The sequence below is a fragment of the Echinops telfairi genome, unplaced genomic scaffold (genome assembly GCF_000313985.2).
Source record: "Echinops telfairi isolate 266 unplaced genomic scaffold, ASM31398v2 ScPeMD7_31;HRSCAF=116, whole genome shotgun sequence".
Classification (NCBI taxonomy): domain Eukaryota; kingdom Metazoa; phylum Chordata; class Mammalia; order Afrosoricida; family Tenrecidae; genus Echinops; species Echinops telfairi.
Window position 1 is genome coordinate 24408168 of NW_022103928.1, and position 23845 is coordinate 24432012.

At 46.1% G+C, this 23845-nt stretch overlaps 2 protein-coding genes across 3 annotated transcripts in view; both read left to right on the forward strand.

The window, feature by feature from the left end:
* The window catches only part of DNAH12 (dynein axonemal heavy chain 12), a 197129-nt gene extending 191463 nt beyond the window's left edge, over positions 1 to 5666 (forward strand). Inside the window, exons 71-74 of the mRNA XM_045290129.1 lie at positions 1894 to 2031; positions 2289 to 2380; positions 4045 to 4112; positions 5243 to 5666. Coding sequence (XP_045146064.1) covers positions 1894 to 2031; positions 2289 to 2380; positions 4045 to 4112; positions 5243 to 5433 — 489 coding nt within the window. The 3' untranslated portion in view covers positions 5434 to 5666. The remainder of the gene's footprint in view (positions 1 to 1893; positions 2032 to 2288; positions 2381 to 4044; positions 4113 to 5242) is intronic.
* A 1713-nt stretch (positions 5667 to 7379) lies between these two features.
* ASB14 (ankyrin repeat and SOCS box containing 14) lies at positions 7380 to 23317 on the forward strand. Of its 2 annotated transcripts, XM_045289873.1 has the most exons (10): positions 7380 to 7784; positions 8374 to 8515; positions 12757 to 12812; positions 13198 to 13329; positions 13426 to 13584; positions 15028 to 15273; positions 19145 to 19316; positions 19848 to 20391; positions 22114 to 22267; positions 22966 to 23317. In XM_045289873.1, exons 2-10 carry the CDS (start codon positions 8394 to 8396, stop codon positions 23142 to 23144), a joined length of 1764 nt encoding a protein of 587 aa, XP_045145808.1. In that variant the 5' UTR covers positions 7380 to 7784; positions 8374 to 8393; the 3' UTR covers positions 23145 to 23317. The 2 variants fall into 2 exon arrangements, with proteins under 2 accessions (XP_045145808.1, XP_045145809.1); XM_045289874.1 differs by lacking the exon at positions 7380 to 7784 and having other exon boundaries at positions 8487 to 8515; positions 12757 to 12811.
* Positions 23318 to 23845: the final 528 nt, after the last annotated feature.

The following is a 23845-nucleotide window of genomic DNA, read 5'->3' on the forward strand; positions in this document are numbered from 1 at the left end:
CTCACAGTGTTCTCTTATCTCATACAACCGAAGAAAAGATGGGTGTTGCAATCCCCAACCCTCTATCCCATGGCAGACATTGACGGCAGAGCCCCCATTCTGTGGTTGATGTTATGCTTTGGTTACGGTCACTTGAATGTCAGTGAGCTACACGGCATGTGACTGTTGTAATCTATACATGATAATGTCTAGGTTTGGGGCAGACACCCCTAAATAGTAATGCACAAGCTTCAGGAATAGGTTTATGCATTTTTCTTATACAAGAGATTTATTTGTTTCACTGTAAAAGCTAATCATAAAATAGTCAATGCCTGTGAGGGTGTGGAGACAGTCTGACAGGTCCAGCACTTATCTTCTGTCCGTCTGACTCCCCTTAACTAGTAGTGAGGCCGTGCTTCTTTTGCTGTTGTTTTCTTAAGCAGCCTTATTGACATATAATTTGTGTGGCATACAATCCTGCGATATAAATATATGAGCAGGAGTTGTGCGGTCATCACCACAATCAATATTAAATCCTCTCCTTCATTCTGGTACTCATTGTTGCCAGCTCCCAGCTCTAACCCTAAGAGAGTAAATGCCAGTCTATCTTGTCCAGGGTCTTCCTCTTCCTCGTCGCCCCTCTACTTTACCAAGCATGATGTCCTTGTCCAAGGACGGGTCTCTCCTGGTCACATGTCCGAAGTACAGAAGATGAAGTCTCACCATCCTTGCTTCTAAGGAGCATTGTGGCTGCACTTCTTCCAAGACAGATTTGTTTCTTTGCCAGCACTATAGCTCAAATGCTTTGATTCGTCTTCCTGTCTTCCAACTTTCACATGCCCGTGAGGTGATTGAAAATGCCATAACTTGGCACAGGTACACCTTCATCCTCAAAGTAACATTGTTGCACAAATTTCTACCTGAAATTTGAATTGCCCCTTGGAATTAATAAGGAAGATCTCACTCATTATCAGGGCAGCCTCTCTCATCCCTTCAGCCCAAATATTCCCCTGAATGGGTCTCCCCACTTACTCTGCAAGAAGTTTTATCGATTAAAAAAAAAAATCACTGGGGGCTCTTACTGCTCTTATCACAATCCATCTCTCCATCCATCCAGCCTTTGTACATGTAGTACATCATTTTCAAAACATGTTCTTTCTACTTGAGCCCTTGGTATCAGCTCATTTCCACCCTCCCACCCCCCACCCCCCCATGAACCCTTGATAATTTTTTTTTCATGTCTCACACCAACTGCTGTGTCCATTCACCCACTTTTCTGTTGTCTGTCTCCCTGGGAGGGGATCATATGCCAATCATTATGATCAGTTCCCGTTTTCTCCCCACCCCCTCCCCCCACCCCACCTTCCCCTTCCCCTCCTGGCATCACTACTCTCATTATTGGCCCTGAGGGGTTTATCTGTCCTGGATTCCCTGTGTTTTCAGCTCTTCTCTGTACCAGTGTACATGCTCTGGTCTAGTCGGATTTGTAAGGTAGAACTGGGGTCATGATAGTTGTGGGGAGGAAGCATTAAAGAACTAGAGGAAAAATGCTTCGTTGGTGCTATACTGCACCCTGACTGTAGATTCTGTCATCGTCCGTCGTTCTTTCTTCGTCTCTCGGTGTCCAAATAATTTTACATCTGCTTTTGGCAGAAGACGGGGTCTTTCCCAGTTACGTTTCGTTCAGGCTCTTGTTCTCGTTAGTTTGAGTTTGCGAAGAATAACGAGGGAGTAGCAGTAGGAGGAAGGTTGTCTGCATGTTTGGTTAAGGGAAGAGGGTCTGGTGAGGGGAAAGGTGACAGTCTGTATGTTGATTGGGGACACAACTGCCTGAACCCTGAGCCAACACTACTGACACTTGCATAAGCTGAAAAATAAATGTGTGTTTCTGTTTGTTTTGTTTTTCCTTTTCAGGAATGGTATGATTCAGGGAAACCAAATGTATTCTGGCTCTCGGGTTTCTTTTTCACCCAAGCCTTTTTAACTGGAGCTATGCAGAATTTTGCCAGAAAATATACCACGCCTATTGATTTACTAGGATACGAATTTGAGGTACAGTAACTTTTAGCTCCGTGGCACACCCTCACATCAAAGTCGTGATACTTAAGCAATAAGGATACCCAGAACTTGCCTGTTATACACAGTGTGACTCCTTTCCATACTGTGTGCCATGGAGAGACTCGTTGATTTTGCATTACATTTAAAGTAGTAGAGATTTGGGGGCAGGGAACACCAGAGAGCATGCTGGCGAGGGCGGGCCGGGCAGGAGAGAAACGGGAACCCTGTCTAGTGTGCGCCTCTGCCTCCAGGTCATTCCTTTGGACACATCTGACACCGCACCAGACGACGGTGTTTACATCCACGGCTTGTACCTCGATGGAGCTCGCTGGGACAGAGCTAGGTCAGTAGTCTCATCTGCAGATACTTCTTCAGTTGTAGCCGAGTCGTAGATAAAATACAATGTCTGCAACCTCCCCTCCCCCCCGCAAACAAGAGGGCTGTGGGGAATAATACAAGTAATAAATAGTGGCAGAATTCTTTCTCATAAATCATTCTTCAGGGCAGTGGACTTGATGCAAGACTATTTTCAGATCCAGGACAGTGTCACGGTGTTCACTAATAGATACGTTAGTGAGTGTTTGTGTCCCGTTCCTTCCATTTTATAGCAGCCACCTCGGCTCGTACCATGTTAGGGCTTCCTGGCTTTTGAACAGTTTGCAGCCAAAGGAAAGGGCCTTTCAGATGTCGGTTAGTGAATGGATAACTTTTCTTGTGCCTTGATGAGATCTTACATATTGAGAATTAAAAAACAACAACAAACACAACATTGAATATTCAGCTTCACTGGAGGAAACTAAGAAACAACGAATCCTGTTTTGAAATACATACCTCTGGGGCTGGGAGGAGAGAAGGAGAGAGGCATTTCCTTTGGAGTCCTGCTCGCTCCTCTCCTCCCAGAGTCAGGGTTAGGCTTTGTTCTCAAGGGAGGCTCATGCCAGGGAAAGGGGGTGGGGGGCAGCGGGCGAGGGGGCTACGTAAGAGGGAGCAATACAAGAGTCGTCCAGACAGAACTCCGAGACAGTGATGCGGGCGACCCAACTGCATAGAACTCATTTTGCCATTTCTCTCTCGTTTGTCATCAATCTCCGGCGTCGCTGGTAATCTGCTTTCCCTTGACTATGTCCTCTTTCTTTGTCCCCTCCCTCTCTCCCTCTCTCTCAGCAAACAAACACCTTGTCAAAAGAAACCATTTTTGCGACAGGCCAATTTGTGATGGAATCCTGACTCTGGCACTTAAATTTAAAAAGAAACAAACAAAACCCCACAGCTGTCAAGTCTATTCCAACTCACAGGGACCCTCTGGGACAAGGGCAGAACTGGCCCTGTGGGTGTCTGAGTCGGCAACCCTCCGTGAGGGCAGACAGCCTCATCTTTCTCCCATAGGGTGGCTGGTGGGTTCAAACAGTTGACCTTGCCACTGTGCCACCAGGGCTCCTAGGCACTTAATTGCTGTGTAATAATGAGGAAAGTACTTGACCTCTATGAGCTGCCAGTTTTCATCTATGATGTATGCACAGCAGTGAGGAGAGGCTCATTGTGAGGGTCAAATGTGGTAGCGTGTGTCTGTCTCGTGACAGTACGTTAACAGTGGCCGAGTAAACGGCTTACACTAAATGAACTGAAACCGTGACGACCTGTCTGTGTTAGAGCCGTGCCCCATAGGGTTGCCCCAACCGGCTTCTCCGATGTGGACCCCCAGGCCTTCCTCCGAGGTGCCTGTGGGTAGACGCCAATCCCGCCGTTTGGTGTGCTGCTGACCGGCGCCCAGGCAGGGTCGCTGCTGCCTGCTGCGTGTGTCTCCCGTGCTTCCTTAATTCTCTTTCGTTCCCCTCAGATTGTCATCTCCTTGCACTCACTTTTTAATGTTTTTTGTTTTTAACATTTACTTTCATCTTTTGCTCGAGTCCCCTCTAGTATTAAAAGTGACTATCTAAATAGCATCTTGCTTTGGTGAGTTAAATTTCATAAATGGTTTCTAATTATTCCATTGATTTCTTTTCACAGTGGATTTCTCAGTGAACAATATCCTAAGCTTCTGTTTGACCTGATGCCCATCATATGGATAAAACCAAGTAAATATGCGTCCAATACAATGTCTTCACGTTTTAGGGAGGGTCACGATAGAGACTCTCCTCTGCTCTCCCACACTGAGGTTTAGTTTAGTTATTAATAAGTACTGACTTACTGTTTTAGTTGGAAATATATTGATGCTCCCTACATTCCCCCACACCCTGCCCCTTCTAGTGTAGCATTTGTTGATTTGGGGAAATCCTCCTGCCTCTTTATGCTATTATCTGACGGGATTGCATCATTTTCTTAGACTTGCACGAGAGGTCCACAGTCTGAGTCCACAGTCAGGTGCTGGGCCTGAACTCGCTTTACACCTTCCCAAAAGCACAGACAGGCTTGGCACAGTCTCCAGCACCAAGGGTGAGCATCCCTGGCTGGAAGAGACTCCTAGGCCTCACAGCCGGCCAGGGGGCCCAAGGCTGAGACATTTCAAGCCCCATAGGGTAGAGGCCAACTCGGCTCCTGGAAGGGTCCCTTCCCACCTCTGCCACCCCCTTTCCCCTACCCACTTGAAAAGAAGGCGGACTCCTTCTCTTCTTTCTTCTCCAGCTTTTAAAAATGTAAGTGAAAATCTTTACAATCACCCAGAGTCCCCACTCGGTATTTCTTTTTCGTTATTAAAGTGGCTCCTTTTCATCTCTTGAAAAGTGGCGTTGGTTTTTAAAAGCTTTTCCCCTGTCTGGCTTTTCAGGGACTGAATATAGATTCTTTCTCTGAGGAGGTAAGAGGTGGTCTGCTTTTTGTATTAGTAGGCTGCTGAAAGCAAGTGGGAAGGCCAGCGTGTGGTAGTGATGGGGTCACTTGTGCTGAAGCCCTAAGAAGCAGTGTTTCCTCCCGAGTTACCTCTCTTCTCCCCAGCCTCCTCCTGCTCTTCCTCTCCCTCTCCCTAGTCTTTCTTAAACATTGTCACACCTACCAAGTGACCAGATTTTAACAAACTCCATGTCTTCTAGGCTTAGAAACACACACCCTATGAAATCATTTTGCCTCATTTACAAGTAAACAAAAACAAAAATGCTAAGTTCCTTTTCAAAATCATTATCAAAATCCTACACCGAGTACTGACCATTTTATTATCAGATCAATAGCTGAACCCCTTTTATGAAATGGGTCTATTTTTTCTTTTTCCAAGCTATGAAGTCGGAGATTGACAAGTCAAATGCCTACGTCTGCCCCTTGTACAAGACAAGCGAGCGCAAAGGAACGCTCTCAACTACAGGACACTCTACGAACTTTGTCATCGCAATGCTCTTAAAAACAGAGCTACCCATTCAGCACTGGATCAAGCGTGGGGTTGCTCTGCTTTGTCAGCTGGATGATTAAACTGGACCAGTTCAGAAAACATTCAAAGAAGAAAGCCAAGTGTCCTCACTAACTTAAGTATACTGATATCAGTTATAAAGCCGAGTGAGCATCTGCGTCGTTCTTTGGAATGGTCTTTGTCAGCGGCGCATGCGTTGTGCTCCCCCTTCTAGCTGGGTTCTTTTGGAAGATCACACAGCAAGACTCTAGTTGGGAAAGGGGAGGAAATGTGTTTTAAAATTTTGTTTTTTCATTTTCTCTGAAGGGTATGGGAAATCTTTGAAGTTCTCCCTGTGTCCTTTTTCTAGTTGGACATGTGTGTAGGTCTGGGGGAATCAATGAGAAGCAAGTTTTCATGACCAGAAACGATCCCTTGTCACAATGGGGTCGTTGTGCTTTTCCGGTTGACACCACACAGGGCAGAAGGCACATTGATATTCGGCAGTGTCTCCGTGTACAGTTTAGGGACGTTGACCGCATGCTCTGAGCTGTGCAACCACGGTCACCTTCAGTGCCCGCTAAAGTCCCTATCTGATCTCGCACGTTGCTCTGGACAGTTGGATCCCATATGCATGGTTCACACAAAGAGCACAGCGCTCCTTTGCTAGTTCAGCTAAACTACTGTTCAGTTTTAGGAGGTTTCAGGGGATATTTTGTTTAAGGTGTAAAGATTATCTCAGAGCAGTAGTTTCGGTGGTTTAAGGAGCCGCCATGGCTCTAGAATATCTGGATTCAATAAACATTTGAAACCCTGTTCTACATATCACCCCCTGCCCCACCCTTTTGATCCAAGCTCTTCTATGGAGTCTTTGATCAGAATGCTGAATAATGGTAGCCCGCTAGCCAACCAGTTTGTCTGGTCTCCTGGTAGAGACAACAGTTCCTTATGGAAGTGACGGTTGTTCATGGAGGCATCTAACGACAAATCCCATTTCCTCCTCCTGTGCTCCACTCTCCCCCTTCCTCAATTACTTGTTACTCCAGGTGAATGAATACCAATTATTGTGCCTTGGATGGAAACTTACTTGCAAGCTTGTAAGACCCCAGGCACTATGCAATTAATGAAGACAGAACAGAAGCACTGGACACATTATTAGTCCAGTTAGCTGAGATGACCTGTGAAACCATGACTTGGAAGCTCCACACCAAGACCTAAACCCCGTGAGGTGTTTGGTATGCGTAAGCAGCCTCAGCAGAGACTATCCCCGCCAACTCAATTATCATTCATGTATCTCTCATACAACTTCGACTGCATCTGCCAAAGTCCAGGCTTCCAATTTCCCCACATCCTCCACCAACATTTGTTGTTTTCTGGCTTTTTGGTTTGTCTTAACCTCAGCCGTCCTGGGGAGACTGAAGTGTCTTCTACTGTCGTCTTGGTTTGCACCTCACTGGTGGCTAATGGCATTGGGCATCTTCCCATGTGCTTGGTGGCATTTGGATGTCATCTTCATGACTATCCAAATCTCCTCTCCATGTTATGATTGGGATCTCTGTCTCTCTGCTGTGTCTTTCTTCTGCCAGTCATAGTTTACGTTCCACTCACCCATCTGAAGTGACTGTGAACATTTCAAATATGTAAAATGTAAATAGGAAAATGTTAAAAACAATCACAAAACTAAATCTCTTTCTTGATACTTTTTAAAACGTTAGCTTCATTTCCCACAGTCCCCCTGTGACTAGGTAACCTCCAAGCAGTGAAGTCGACCAGCAAAGGCAATAGCTGGCTAGAGGGCAGCCCAACCTGCTGCTCCTGAAGTGGCAACCCTGGATCCATCGCTCATTGTGAGTAACTAATCGTCTCATTACTGCATAGGCACTCATAACATTATTGTACATTAACTATTTTAAATCTTTCTGCAAAACAAAATGTTACTCAGCTACCCTCAGCATTCTGGGACAGCAGCCACCACAGCCTCAAACCCTAAGACAGGCACAGCTAGTGGTGTAGCAGTGACACTGGGACAGTCATCGTTAATGATTCAAGCCGAGCAAACGGCGTGGCTTCTCTGAAATAAAACTGATTCTGGTGGCACAGGCCCTGTGCTTGAGTCAACGCTAGGAATTCACTTCTCGTGGCCCACCCTCTGTGGAAGCATTTTATCCCAGGAATGAAATGTCTGACTTCTCTGAATTTGGTGGGTACGGCAGTGAAGAAAAGATCATCTTTCCAAACAGAGCTAACCACATGTAAAAAAAACAAGGAGTATGTGCCAAACTGTCTTGTGATCAAGTATTTATAGAAAAGCTATTAATGGAACAGTCACTACAGGGGAGTGGATTTCCTAAATATAAATTAATATTCTGAGGCTTACATGTTCTAACCCTTAACATTGAAAACACCGAAGCTGTTCTAAAGGATCTAACAAAAGGTAAAAAAAAAAAAAAAGATTTTGATTCTGTAATCAAGCCTATTCTGTGCTAAAACGGAAATGTTCTTGAAAACCATTTCGATACTGCCTAAAATAGAGGTCTTTAGTACCATGGTTCCTATTACATGTTGTCTTGTGAGAATCATGTGTTTCTGTAAGATGTTCATTTTGAGGATTTACTAAATGAAACGTTATTTTCAGCATAACACTCACTATGTGTAGGTTCTTTTGGGCTGAGTATGATAATCACCAGGAAGAACTTGTAAGCAAACTCTAGACTCAGTCTGAGCATTGTCGATGTTATAAAGGTATTAAACTAAGTCTCATATGGAAAGTTGGGGTTTTTTTCTGAATAAATTTAAATTACATGATTACTCATGGGTCTTTCTAATGGATACTGAGCCCACGGCAGTTCAGGAAACATTTTAAACGTCTGGGAAATTATTTAAAGGAATATTTTGTTTACACTTCGGATTTCCTTGACATACTGATTCTACTGATGTTGTAGTTTTCTGAATTTCATTTATAATTTTAAGCAGTCGATAACGTTTTCACGCTGAGATTTTTTCAAATTGTTCTGACTTTGAAGAGAAGCTGTGCTCATTCCACATGGACAGTGACCTCAGTGATGAAGACACAGACACTGACTTGGATACCCAGCTCATCATTCAGCGGAGCCTGCAGGACATTTACAAGCCGGGGACCACAGGGCATGATCCTGAGCATGGGAGGTAAGGCCCTTTTATTGGCGATGCAGTGTACTTTTTAGCTACATAGTCAACCGTGGAGTCTTGTGGTCAGCATGGCTTGAGTGTTGTGGCAAAAACAGAAAGGATCAGAATTCAACTTGTCATTTCATTAAAGGAGCTCTCTGCTAAGAGAAAAGAAAAGCAGTCTGAACCCGCCATCCATTCTATGGGAGAAAGAGGTGGCTGTCTGAGTCCATCAAGATTTACAGCCTTGGGAAGGTAAAAGGAAACAGAGGAAAGATCTAGGAAGCAAAGCTATGGATAGAGGTATAAACATAGGTATACACTTATGTAAACATATTAGTACATATATTTATATGGCAATACATTGAGGAAATGGACAGACGTTGGGCCTCTGCTCAAGCCCTCCCTCAAAAAGCAAGAACACTTTGTTCTAACAACCTGGAATTCTGTGATGCCCACCCTCCCTGAAGACAAAATGGGTGCATAAGCAAATGTGGTGAAGAAAGCTGATGGTGCTATCCAAAGCTATTGCATCTGGGGTCTTAAAGGCTTGAAGTTAAACAAGCGGCCATCTAGCAGAGAGGTAAGCCCACATAGAAGAAGCACACCAGCCTGTGTGATCATGAGGTGTCGACAGAATCAGCTAACAGGCACCAGAAGACCCAAAACAAACAATATATTGTTGAGAATGAGGGTGGTCAGAGCAGAGACCCCAAACCCATTTGTAGACAATGGGACATCCCCTCACAGAAGGGTCACAGGAAGGGATGAGTCAAGCAGGGTGCAGTATAGCATTGATGAAACACACAATATTCCTCTGGTTCTTTGAGGCTCCTCACCCTGCCTTTCAGTTCTGGCTGGACTAGAGCATGTACACTGGTACAGATAAGAGCTCACGACACACGGAAACCAAGTCAGTTAAACCCGTCAGGCACAGAAATGGGAGTATCGGGGAGAGAAGGGGAGGACGGAGGAACCAAGCTCAATAACAATAATTTATCATTTATCAAGGGGTCAAAGGGTCACGAGGGTGAGAGGGGAGAGGGAGGGCAAAAAGAGGGCTCAAATAGAAAGTAAATGTTTAGAAAATGATGATGGCAACATATTTACAAATGTACATATGTACAAATATACAATTGATGTATGGAATGTTATAAGCACTGTAAGAGCCCCCAATAAAATGATTATATATTTTAAAAAATATTTACAGCCTCAGGACCCCTGTGGGGCAGTTTTACTCTGTTCTATATGGTTGCTTTGCATAGAAATCGATTCAAGAGTCATGGGTTTGGGTTATTTAAATATGAAATTTGATGCTTGTGAAAGAATTCAGAATTTAGGCAGACACTCAGGAAAGTCGTTGAAGAAGGCTGGCAGTAAATCTGCACACCCTGGTGGCACCATGGTTGAAGTACTGTGCTGCCAACCAGAGAGTGAATGCTTTCAGCCCATCAGCCATTCCTCAGCAGAAAATTGTGGACCTCTGCTTACCTAAAATAGCCTGAGAAACCCTAAGGACACTTCTACTCTGTTAATAGGGTCTCTCTAACTCAATAGCAGTAAGGGGTTTTGATTTGGGATAGCTACAAATCTAAATAACAGATTACAAACTAGAAACCAAAAGGATGCAAGAAATTGCTGAGTGTGGCAAGTTAGAGAACACTAACACGTCGTCTTTAGATAGCTACAAAAATCCACAAACCCAACCAGGACACAAAAAAAGCTATTCACTCTTGGTATAGTGGGGCCTAGTCTCCAGAGATTTTGAGGAATTAGGTAACTTTAAAGTGCGGAGAGACAAAACCAGGGCTGTGGACTCTATTCTGACTCATAGTGGCTGTCTAAGACAGAGTAGAACTGCCCGAAAAAGTTTCCAAGACCCATCTTGCTCCCTGTAGAGTGGCTGGTGGGCTCAAATTGCCAACCTTTAAATTATTCGCCAAGCACTTTAAGCCCTGCGATACCAGGGCTGCTCAGAGACATATGTCCTCGGGGGGGTGTATTCAGAGCTCTGCCATGACAACAATGGAAAAGTGATCCCCGTGTCCCTCCGTGGTATCAGAACCTCCGAGGCCTCCCACAAAGCACAGCTTGTCAGAATGCCCTTTGGCTGATCAGCCACCTCAGCGCTCTGAGGCAAAATCAATGACCAGTGTGATCCAAGCCAGACGGTATAAATGTCTTTTAACCCCAAGAGTGTTCACGAGTAACTACAGAGAAATGAGGAAACGCATGAAATCTGTAGCATATATTTTTAAGCATAAAAACTCGTCTGCCACACTATTTTGAGCATGTCATAAATATTAACTTAAATTCTAATTCTTAGACCCTCTATTTACAATCATCCCTGTTTACAAATAAGGAAACGGAAGGGAAAAAAAAAAAGCTAAGTGCCCTACCAAAGATCACAGAATTGGTAAGTGGAGAGCCAGGCAGTCTGACTCCAGCGGCTGCTGCCTTTTCCTGCACTTTTTGTGTTGCATAAAGAAGTAATCTTTAAATAGAATTCACATAGAATTTCAATGTACAGAATACTTTAAAGAGATAATACTTTTTGTAGCAGGATAATGTTCCCCTGACCCACCCCACCCCCACCCAGCCCCAGGATGTCCATGTTCTAGCCTCTGGAATCTGTGAACATGTTACCTTGCAGATGAAATTAAGGCTGCTCATCAGCCCCAGTGGGGCAATGGTCCAGATTTCAGCTGACAAGTGAAAGGCTGGTGGTGGCAACCCGCTGCCTTGGAAGAAGGCCTGGCCCCTGTCCAGCCTCGCTGAGCTGACAGGACAGGTCTGCCCTGTCATGTGAGATCCCTGTGAGTCACGATGGACGTGGAAGCACCTGAGAATAGGAACAAATAGCCTTAAAACATAGGGGTTAGCTTGATGGGCCAGCTGAGCCCACTGCAATCACAAGAGTCCAGGGACATGGAAGAAGAGAACAGAGGAGAGAGAACCAAAGAGCTAGCAGTGGGAGGAGCTGAGCTTTGAGGTTGAGCGGCCGGCCCAGGAAAAAGCCAGGACACAGATTTCCCCCAAGAAGCTCTAGAAGGGTCACCACCTGCCCCTACCTTGCTTCTAGCTCCAGGAGATCCGTTTCAGACTTCAGAACAACAAAACTGTAAGGTAATAAATGCATGCTGTTTTAAACCACTGTGTTTGTGGTGATTTGTTACAATAGCCGTAGAATAACCAAGACGATGCCCCCTGTACACATCTCATTTTTAAAAGGTGGCAGTGGTGGCTGTTTGGCACCATCAAGTCAGTTCTGACCCACGGCGACCCGTGCACGGCAGGGTGGACGTGGCCGAGTCCACCACCGTCCTCCCAGTTGTTTCCGATCACAGGAACAGTGAACTGTTTAAGAGGACTTCATTGCCCACGTCATTAACAAAATGGAGTATCTGAAGGAGCTTATTCTTGTCGAACTGGGCTTACTAAAAATCAAAGAAGGTGGGAAGGTGACATTGTATTTTAAAATGATAGGAGATTCACAAATCGAAACTTTACCTTTAAAATATTTTCATACACACAGGTCACTTTTTAAAAAGCTACTTTTCCCTAAGCCCAAAATTTTACCATGAATATATTTTTTGAACTCACACCCTGATCATTTTCTATTTTTTAAAGAATTTGTTTTGCTAGAATCATTGGCATGATAGGGTGGCCGTAAATTTCGACCATGTGAAATTGTGGCATGTAATACAGGCAGGTTCAGGTCTGTTCAGAAACATTGATAATTCCGCGCAAGTTGTGACCCTGGCTCTCACACAGCCCTTGCCTGAAAGAAGTTAACTGCACGAGGGAGGAAAACAGATGCTGAAAGGCCTCACTACGTTCCAAAATACTTTCATTAGTCCTTAAGGAGCCCTGCTGGTGGGATGGCTTCCCAGTGGACTGCTAACCACAAGGTCGGCAGTTTGAAACCACCAGCTGCTCTGGGGTGGGGGGTGGGGAAGAGGAGGATTTCTGCTCCCATGAACAATTACAGCCTCAGAAACTCACAGAGGCAGGTCTAACCTGCCCTTTAGGGTCACTGTGAATCAGAGAAGACTCAAAGGCAGTGAGTTTGGATTTTTTTGGGGGGGCGGTCCTCAGGCATTGCCTCCTAGGAGAATGAACGTATCCCTCGTTAACTGCTGTCTTACCCTTTTATTTGTTGTATAGGGCTATCTCACTATTTCCTTCCACTGTAGTTACATATGTATAGATACGCACATGCATATAACTAACATATATACTTTTCCCTCCCTATCCAGCTTCCATTCCTCTTTCAGCGCTGACTCTGCGAAGATAGTTGAAACAATAGAGACAGTTAAGTACTCCTTCTGTTCCGCCCGCTCAGACTGTGTGGTGACAACTGCCCGTGTTTGTCTTCTAGCTCAGGAGCCTGCAAGCAGATCCTTCCAAATGCTAAGTGCTCTGGGGCCCACTGTGAGCCAGTCACCCAGACCACCAGGCAAAGAGGGATCTTTTTCTGTGGGTGACAAGACCATGGGGTGTCACGGGGCTGGGTGGGCCAGGAAGACCTCAACAGAAAAGGCCTCGCTGTTTCTCCTTGCTGTTTACATGTGTCGTTCAGGAAGGTGCTAGAATTATGTTGTTGCCTGCACCAGCCTTGATGGTGGAGGCCAGCTGCAGCACCGGCTGCCTTGTCTGTGAGCCAAGTGTGAATCTGTTCTCATCCGATTTGTCCATAGGCGCGGAAGATGCTCTGATGCACTTGACCATGCACCAGTCAGCTTTTGAGGAAGCCGATGGGGCGGGCTGGCTTCCTCTGCACAAGGCTGCAGTGCAACTAAACAAGAACATTCTGGCGATCACCCTGAGAGGTAAACTCCCCTCGTTCCCTCTTCTTGCTCTCTTAGCAAGACGTCGCACGTGTGTCCCTCAGTACGAACTCGTGTGGTCTGATGCGTTTATTTCAGCTTCAAGGCCAAGTACGTGGGAGAAAGCCACCCACAATGGTGAAACGCCACTCTTCCTGGCAGTCAGCAGTGGCCTCCTGGAAAACGCCAGCTTCCTTCTTCTCAATGGCTGCGATCCAAACACCAAGAACGCTGAAGGCAATTCTCCTCTTCTTATAGGTAAACTGAGCAGCCCAGGTGGTATAGTGGTTGCATGGTGAGTAGCAAGCTCGGAAACCCACAGGGGAAGTTTTACCCTGTCCTGTAGGGTCGTAGGGTCGCTATGAGTCTGCATCAACTCAATGGCAGTGGGTTTGGTTTGGGGTTTTAGAGGTAAGTTAACGCCCTGTTTGCTGGAGAAGAGTCCCGTGGCTTTGAGTCTCTTTCATGGCACAGGTTTAAAAGGCGGCTTTCTGTGCCTGGTTGCACAGCGCTGGTCTCTCTGGCCCGACTGGCCAGTCATGGTCAGACACTCTGGCCCTTGAGAAGCCGGTCTGTGTGGTGGCTTCCAGGATAAGGCATTCCGAGGGAGAGGAGGCGGAGCGGCAGCCGTAGCAGTCGAGAGAGCCTGTGGACAGATGAACCGACGGCAGACTGAACACGAACGCACACCTTGCTCCTGAATCTTCACGAAAACCGTAGCTAAGTGAGTGTTTTAAAAGGATAAGATGCAAATGAGTAGGCAGAACAGCGAGGAGACCACAATAACACTTTAAAAAAGTGACAAGAAGTGGGAAAACCAAGACCAAGCACACAGCCCAGCAGAATTCTGGAGGTTTCTTCTCGGGACTGGCTGAAACTGAGGTCTCTAGACTTGGGGATATGAGCACGGGTGGCTTACTGTGCTGTAGACATGGGGTGATGCGAGCGTCGGCTGAGATCTCCTTGCCCTCCTCTCCCCTGCGCTGGCAGCCAAGTCTTTGCCTCCAGGAAGGGGGTGGGGGCTTCTTTGGAGCATGATGATGCGCTCCACAGACCGATCAGTGAGCAGCTAGCACATTAGCCACTCCTGCCAAGGATCCAAATGGCCAATCCAAACCAAACCAAACTCATTGCCATCGAAGGAATGCCAACCCATAGTGACCCTGTAGGATAGGGCAGCATTGGGCCTGTGGGTTTCCAAGACTGCAACTCTTTATGGGAGTAGGAAGCCCCGTCTTTCTCTGATAAACATTACAGAACCAGTCATGGCTTGCATAAGAATAAATAGCCTATTGATATACAGCATTACTTATATAACTTGATATGTGCTCTGTTTTACCATCTGCTTCCCAAACAACACTGGGCATCATGGTAAGTAGGATGAGCTCCCTAGAATAAGGTGACCAGACGTCCCGCTTTTGGCGGGACAGTCCTGATTGTTAACGATCTTTCCCACGTCCCGCGGCGTTTTTAAAAAGTCCCGATTTTTTTAAAAGAAAGCACGACAAGCTAGGGTATATGGTTTTCGGCTGCCATGTGGCTATTTCGCCAGGACATGAGTTTTATCAATGATGTCCTGCTTTTGTCCCACTTTACCAATGTTAACATCTGGTCACCGATCCCTAGAATGCTGAGAACACCAGGTGATCCGGCCTTTACTTCCCAGGACTCTTAACGCCCACCTCATTTCTCATCTCCCAGCTGTTCAGCACGACTCCTGCGACATGGCTGCCTTGCTGATCAGCCACGGAGCCGATGTCAATCTGCAGTGTGCCAATGAGAGGACAGCGCTCCATGAAGCTGCCAAACTGGGCAGGCCCGACCTGGTGGCGCTTCTGCTGGTCTCCGGGGCACAGCCTGACCCACGCAGCGCCTATGGTTTCACGCCGCTGGCTCTCGCTGCCCAAAGTGGACACGCTGGAATCATGGAACAGTTACTGCAGAAAGGCAAGGCTCCCAGACACGATGTGGTCCAAAGGCTCGTCTCTTGACAAAGAGCTTCAAAATAACGGAGGGGCACAGTGGTTACCTATTGGGCTGTGATCCACAAAGTTAGCAGTTCACAACCACCAGCTGCTTCACTGCAAAAAGCTGGGGGCTTTTTACTCCTGTGAACAGTTACAGTCCCGGAAATTCACAGGGAGGAGTTCTATGGGTTTGCACCAGCTCGACGGCAGTGAGTTTCTGAAGGTGTTCTGGGACTGTCTTATAGGGTCACTCTGAGTCAGAGTTAACTAAGCAGTCACGGGTGGGTTTTTGTTGTTCCTGAAAATGACTAGGACCATGCTAAGATGAGGGTTGTTTTTTGGGCTTATTTCTGTGCTGTTCTCCTTTTGTGGAATCAAGGTGGAGAACCCTGCAACCTCTCCCCTGCGGTCTCTGCCTGCCAGCAGAGGGCTTCAGTGGTTGGGAGTTCTTGCTGATAGCTTCCTGCACCTAGTCATCGCCCTCCCCTGAGAGGGAGGGCGTCCTATATCCTCGGAGGCCTTTCTAAGGAAAGGTGCCCTGGTGGCTTAGTGGTTAAGCATTGGGCTAGTAATTGCAAGGTCAGCGGTTTGAAATCATCAGCCTCGTGATGGGGCTTTCTACTCCCATCATAGAGTTACAGTCCTGGAAACCCACAGGGCCAGTTCTACCCCCTTCTCGAGCCTGTGAGTCTGCATGGATTCGATGGCAGTGAGCTGGCTTCCCTAGGGCAGGGGTTCTCCACCTTCCTCATGCCAAGACCCTTTCATACAGTTCCTCACGTTGTGCTGACCCCCCAACCATAACATTATTTTCATTGCTACTTTATAACTGTAATCTTGCTACCTGTTATGAATCAGGCGACCCCTGTGAAAGTGGTCATTCGACCTCAAAGGGGTCACGGCCCACAGATTAAGAACCGCTGCCCTAAGGAAAGACATTATGCTGTTTGTTGCCTTGTATACTCCTCTGAAGACCCTGTGAGGTTGGTATTGTCCTCATTTTGCATTTGCCAAGAAGAAGGGTCAGACATGGTACTTCCCTCTAAAGACATTCTCCCCTGCCCCCCAACACTGCCTCCTTGGCAGCGACCTCTAGCTCAGACAACTTTATCATTTATCGTCTTTGGACACACCTGCTGATGACACTGCTTGATGAAATAAATAATTTCTAAAGTGGTATTTTTTTCAAAGAAGCAAACCTTTACAAAGATGTCATTAAGTGTCGCTACAGGAATTCTCCCTCTGTGTGTCCTGGAGCCATCTTCCTTAACAATGTGTGGTTCTGGTTTCCAGCCATTCTAGACTGCAAGGGCTTTGCATGTCAAAACAATGGTTTCTAGGCTTACCTAAACCTGTCTTAAAACAGAGGCTGATTTCCTGTCAGTAACCTTAAAACAATTTAAGTGGTTTAAATTAGTACCAACAGAGATGTGTAAAATCATCAGCAAGAATAAAGTAAATCTGAGTCCTGCTTTTAGGAAAGAGCAATGATCCTTTGTGTAGGCTATTGATTAAAAAAAAGAGAGAATCGACTCTTTGGTGGCTCTGTGGGTTAGGCTGTGGACTACTAACCACAAGGACAGTTGTTCAAACCTGTCAGCTGCTCCTTCAGAGAAAGATGAGGCTGCCTGCTCCCATACATATTTACATACAGACAGTCTCAGCAATCCATTCGATGGCAGTAAGTTTTAGTTTTGACCCTTCACAGGTCAGCATTGGTTGACCTCAGTGAGTGAGCATTTCTTAGAGTAATGCAACTAGTAAATGAACCCAGGATTTGAACCCAGATCGGTCTGATTCCAAATCACATTACTCTACCACCGTGTACTGCTCCGAGCATGGGGCAGCATCACAGAAATTGGTCTGGGGTCTGACCGACGTGCACAGTAATCTCACCTCAGTAGCTGTGTCAGGGAACATCAGTGAGTATGTTTCTTCATCTTCAGAATGATGCTATTAGCACCTCATATTCTTAGGTTGTTGTGCAGCTTAAAAATTATGTACCTGAAGGAACACGCATGCGATGTGCACTCAATTTAAGTGAGGGCAGGCTTGTTGGATTCAGAATTTAAAAACAATTTTTAAAATTCAGAATTAATACACTCCAGGAATGAGGTTCTTGAACAGCTACTGTACCCAGCTGACTCTTCATGGAGTCTGTACTGCCGGTGTTCTTTTTCATAGGTACCCCGAATGTACCCTGAACACACCCTGTTCCTTTGTCTTCCCAAACACTCTTCCTCCTTCAGAGCCCATTCTACTGAGCGGCCTTCCACAGCTCACGCACTTCCCTTCTCTCCCTTCCTCCCTCCCCCTCCCAATCCAATCCTGAAATCGTGGCGGGAGCTCTGATGGCATCCTGGGTCAAGCAGTGTGAGCTTGCTCACCTCCAGGTCTGCCGCTGGAACCCACGAGCCACTCCCGGAAGGATTTACAGCCTTGGAACCTACTCTGTCCAGAGGCTTGCTGTGAGTCAGAATTGACTTGATGGCAATGAATTTGGATTTTCATACCTATGCTTAGTATATGCCTATGTTCATGTTTCATACTTATGCTCATAGGGTCAGGCCGTGATGCTCATGTTAGCCACGTCACCCACATGACACTCTGCATGTGAGGTGCTGTGAGTTATCCCCCTTTCAGCAGTCCAACTTCAATCTAACACTAGTGTTTCTAAAGAAAACAAGCAGACAACCCTGACGGCAGAGTGGTTACACATTGGGCTACTAACAGCAAGGTCAGCAGATCGAATCCCCAGCAGCTCCATGGGGGAAAGATGAGGCTTTCTACTCCCATAAAGGTGTGGTCTAGAAAACCCACAGGGGGCAATTCTACCCTGTCCTCCAGTCGTCGGTATGAGTCAAAATCACCTTGAAGACAGTGAGCTATGACCCACCCTGCAAGAACAGCCACCAAAGCATCCGCGGGGCGGCATGGGGAGAGAGTGCACCTGGATTGTTAGCCCAGCTCTCATGCGAGAGACTTGGGAGTTAAGTCCGCTCTTGTGGAAGAAAAAGCCACCCTTTATAAAATCATTTCTCCTGGAATTTTCAAGTTCCAAGTAAATGATTTATAAAATCACTTTTGAATCATCAACCTATTTAAAACATGGAGATTTAAAAAAATCATTTTACCACTCCCCATTCCCTCCTTGCCAGCCCCTTTGCCATGGCCTGGATCTCGGGGAGTGGTGGGGACAGTCTGAAGGAGGGGGAGCAGAAGTGTGTGTCTGGGTCTGGTTACTGTCCTCCCCGGGGTGACTGTTCTAGAGTGGCCTCAGGATAGATGGGGGCTACACCATCTCTGCACCCCAGTAAAGGTGACCCCTGCAGTCTCGGCTGTGGAGAGGGTGGCGCTGTGTGATGCTCAGGCATCTCCCCATCCCAAAGTCTGCCTGATAGGAGCGGGGGTGGGGGTGGGGGTGGTCCTGGCTCTGCCCTCCCTGCGGGGAGCCATGCTAAGATGCCAACCTCAGGGACTTGGGTTGGGTTCTTTTGATCCTGAGTGCTGTTCTGAGAGCAGAGGACAACATGGGGGCATTGTCAATAAACCAATTCTGAGTTTCAAAAAAAAAAAAATCACTTTATTAGGGGCTTGTACAACTTTTATCACAATCCATACATGCATCACTGTGTCAAACACATTTGTACATTTGTTGCGTGGAGCTTGCTGGCACCAGTGATTCCTGCCTCCCTGGACGCGAGGCTGCAGGTGTGCGCTCCTTGCTTCTCGGTGCGCTGCGAGAGTGGGGGCCCAGTACTGCGGCGATTTGGTGGTGGTGGGCTGGGTTCCAGGCTGCTCAAGCCATACAGTGGAACACATTTTTGCCTGACAAGACTCTTTCTCCCCAGGAGCTAATGCTCACGGCCAAGCCTCTGATTCTTCTTCCATCTTACTTGAAGCTGCAAATGGAGGAAACCCAGACTCAGTGACTCTCTTACTAAAGTATGGAGCTGACGCCAATATCCCTAAGAACTCAGGCCACCTGCCCATTCATGTGGCAGCCGACAGAGGCCACTTATTGTAAGTTCAATTACACCCTTGTCATCACTGGGCAGTTCCTAGAAACTGCGTACTCTTCATCTTTGATCCTTCCAGCCCTAAACTGTTTCATCTGGTCCTCAGGCACCCAGGGGAGCCTCGGGGCTCAGCTAGCGGGGCCAACTCTGGATTTTGTAACTCGAGCTCACTCACTGCCATCCAGTCGATTCCGGCTCATAGAGACCCAATATGACAAGGTTGAACTGCCCTGTGGGTTCCCATGACTGTAAACCTTTACAGGAGTACAAAGCCTCCTCTTTCTCCTGTGGAGCAGCTGCTGGTTGGGAACTGCTGACTTTGCAACTGTCAGACTACAGCACAACCCACCATACCACACTAGCACCATTTGGCTTTACGTGGTATCTGAGCTTTCGGATGCAGATATAAATTTTTTTTTACTGGAGGATTTAAATACCACCTGATACTATCATTCCATATTAAAGTGATCTTAAACAGGTTATTTTTGCACCTTACCAAAATGATTTTGAAGTGTGCTTCAACATTCTTTTTCAGAGTTCTAAAGATTCTGGTCCCTGTGACGGACGTGGCTGCCATTAAGCACAGCGGGATCAGTCCGGTTCACTGTGCAGCAGCAGGCGCCCACCCCGAGTGCCTGGGCCTTCTCATCCAGGCCGGGTTTGATGTGAATTTCATGCTGGATCAGCAAATTCGCAAACACTACGACGACCAAAGGAAGTCAGCTTTATATTTTGCAGTCTCCAACGGTGACCTCTCTTGTGTTAAGCTGCTCCTGGGTGCTGGCGCACTGCCCAATCAAGACCCGGTTAACTGCCTCCAGATAGCCCTGCGGATGGGCAACTATGAGATGGTAAGTCTGCTGCTGCGACACGGGGCCAACGTCAACTACGTCTGCAGGGTCAACCCTTTACATTTCCCGTCGGCACTGCAGTACACCCTGAAAGATGAAGTCATGCTCCGGATGCTGCTCAATTACGGGTATGACACAGAGCGATGCTTTGACTGTCCTCACGGGGACAACGTTCAACCGAGGCATGTTTTTGAAGGCTGGACATCTACAGTTATCAAAGATACCATGGTGAGTTTGCACTGTGGTGGTACGTCCATATGCACTATCTGTGGGCTTGGGACCACAGCAGCAGGCCTCCTTCCACCCTCTGGAGAGTTCATGGTTAGAGTCTAATGTGATAGACTATGATGTAGTAAAGTAATTAGACTATGGCCAACACATACACACACACACAAAATCTGTTCAGAGGAGAAAGTGATTTACCTCTGCAGATGTCAGGAGCCCATGTGGTGTAGGGGTATAATGCACAGAGCTGCTAACCACAAGGTCAGTGGTTCAAACCCACGAACCACTCCATGGGAGAATGAGGAGGCTGCCAGCTCCCATAAAGATTTAAGTTGCAGAAACCCATGGGGGCAGTTCTAATCTGCCCTATGGGCCCTCTCTGAGGCAAAATTGACTCGATGTCAGTGAGTTTGGCCTTGGCATTTAGACAAACAAGGGGGATTCAAAGTTTGTGGGAAAATGTTCTTTTAATTCCATTTTTCCATAAACTTTTTGAAGCCCCCTCATATATCACCTTGCATCATTTAATAGCTTCTTTATATATCATTACTTCTCATACGGCCACCATCTAAGAGAATATAAATGACTTACATGTTTACATCCCTCATGTTATAGGTAAAATTAAGTATAAACGCAACAGAAAACACAAAGTGTCATTCATCATCCACCTCACATAAGTAAAGGCCAGGGACAGTTTGGGGATTCACAGGCGGGACTGGCATCCTCATCCTAGTTGACCAGCAAGGTGGGAGCCCGTAGCACATACCCTGTGCTTCTTGCAGCTCATCCTGAAAGCCAGGGACATCCCTAGAGTGGGCCTCATTCAGCATTGTAACTCAGTGTCACTTCCCGTCCCCCAGGACTTCCTCCCTAGTGGGCCATACAGAAGCCTTAGTGATGTTTATTAGTAATTTTAATCATAGAATAATAGATGGCATAGTTGTAAATTATATAAGTGTATGATTTCTTGGAATACTAACAAAATCGTCTTATAAAATCTTTCTACATTGAATTACATTATTAGGAACTGAGTGGAAGCATTTCTTCTCCTTTCCTTTAATTCCTACTTTATTCACAGTAACATTATTGATAGTTTCACATTAATTACACAGTATATTGGCTACAATGCCAGCAAATGCAAGATCAGCAGTAGTATAAACACCTGCAGCAACAAGAAAGTGTGCTAGTAGCGTGTGCAGACAAAACCACGTGGTCTGAAGCACTGTAGAGTCCTAAGATGAAATTAGCAGAGTTTTGTTTTGTAAGTATATCACCACGTTATGATGGGCTTATGGGGGGAAAAAAAGTTTAACTACAGGGACATTTTTATTAAAAAGTAATAAACTGCTGAAATGCTGCACAGTTTTTATAGTCAGTTCGGGTGTCACCCCTCCAACAGTGTCACCCAGTATGCGATGCACATCCCCAGTGAAGCTACTGCTGTAAGCTGCTCACAGCACATTGGCTTGAGCTTCGCCATGTGTTCACACCTAGCTACAAATGCACTGAAACGGAACGTTCCAGACCACAAGCAAAAGGGGTACAGATATTGTACAAAAGGTATTTCCCAGTAAACAGTCATCACGTCTTACATGGTTCTAAGGAGGATAGATGTCTTTCCAGATTTTAGAGAGACCTTTTCTTGTTCGTGTGTGAACTGTGGTGAGCACAGGTAGTTCATTCAGGCTCTTCGTTTACTTTCATAATGCTGGCTCTCGCCCCCAGTTCTGCGAGGTGATCACTCTGTCCTGGCTGCAGCATCTCTCTGCAAAGGTGGTTCGAGTGATGCTGGATTATGTTGACCACGTTCGGATCTGTTCCAAGTTGAAGGCTGTGCTCCAGCATCAGGGGCTCTGGTCAGAAATCAACCTGATCTTAAGTAAGTCTCTTCCGTCCTTCCTTGTAGAAGGCACCACGTCCTTCCTTGTAGAAGGCACCACCAAGAATACGAACTGCACTCTCACTTACTTTGAGGAAGGTGCTTTCTCTTGGCTGAAGGCCTAACCTGAAGAAAAAGCGTTACTCAGTGCACCTAACTTGTACTCAGTAGACAGAGTCTGTGTGGTCACGATCTTGCGTAGACAGGTAATGCTTTCCATCATGGCTATGCAAGGACACTGCAGACTCTGGGGCTAAAAGCTATGAAATGCTAACAGCTCGGCCTGCAGAGGGCATTAAAGGCTAACCTAGCTCCCCCCAAAAATTCCTTCACAGTAGCACATGAATCAAATGAATACTTTCATTTAATTTCCCCCTGAAAGGTGATTGTCACCTTTTCCTTAGCCTGGAATAAGGGCCAGGAAGGGGTTTACAACCTGAGTGCACGTCTCACAGGCCAGACCACAATGAAGTCAATCATGGATTCTGACTTGGCTCTGAAACCAGACATACAAGGCAGGGTGACAAGAACGGAAAACCGTTTCCTGGCCATTCCTTCCCATCTACACAACAAATAGATGTCCTGGTGGCTGCAGTGTAAAATATATTTGCTACCTAACATTGAGATCACTAAAAAAACAAAACAAAAAAACTATTCTTTTCCCCTTTTGGGTAATACACCTATTTCTTTCACTGCAGCAAATCCTCGCTCCCTAAAACACCTGTGCCGCCTAAAGATCCGGAAGTGCATGGGGCGTTTACACCTGCGCTGCCCTGTCTTCATGTCATTTCTACCCTTACCCAACCGTCTGAAAGCGTACATCCTCTACAAAGAACACGACCTCTGGGAGCAAGGGATTTTTACTGAAACTTGGTAATCCAAGTCGTCTGAAGGAAAAGGTACTAATTAAACTACGGTACATGCAACTCATTTTGTTTTCCCCAGCAACTAAAATCTAAATACACTCTACAGATTTCTTTTCAAAGGGTAGCATTCTGAAAGACCATTTAAATATAAAGAGGCCAGTTAAAATTCCATTAACTGAAAAAAAAAAAACTAAAAAAAATTCCATTAACTGGAATTAGTCAAATTGATCTCATAATAAGTATATTAACCCACATTTCCAAGTGTTCAAACTGGATGCCACCTTCAATTTAATTCTTTTTTAAAAAATTATTTTATTGGGGGCTCATACAGTTCTTAGCACAATCCATTCATACATCCATTGTGTCAAGCACCAATTTAATTCTTAACAGTGATCCTTTTTTATAGCGAAGAACATACACGTCTCAGTGAGTGGCATGGGTGTGTGCTCACTTTAGTACATGACGCAGAACTTAGCTGGCTTTATGCAAAAGTCCCGATGCCAGCTGAGCGTCTGCTGTTATCCTGGATGTCAAACACTGAGGTGGAGAATTCATGTAATTGAAATATGTCCTTCATCTGCACCTCCCCCATTAATGGAAACACGCTTCTTGCCTTGACAGCCTGGCTGGGGTGGAAACTAGGTAACTTAAGGTTTCAATGAACAGCTCTGCACCTAGCCTAGGACTGGACCTATGAGAGGGACCCGCTGAT

Bases quoted from the DNA above. Each gene is read 5' to 3' on its own strand.
- ASB14 (XM_045289873.1), top strand. From the start codon at position 8,394: ATGGACAGTGACCTCAGTGATGAAGACACAGACACTGACTTGGATACC. The intron at 13,330-13,425 runs GTAAACTCCCCT...CGTTTATTTCAG, and splicing joins TCTGGCGATCACCCTGAGAG to CTTCAAGGCCAAGTACGTGG. The intron at 22,268-22,965 runs GTAAGTCTCTTC...CTTTCACTGCAG, and splicing joins AGAAATCAACCTGATCTTAA to CAAATCCTCGCTCCCTAAAA.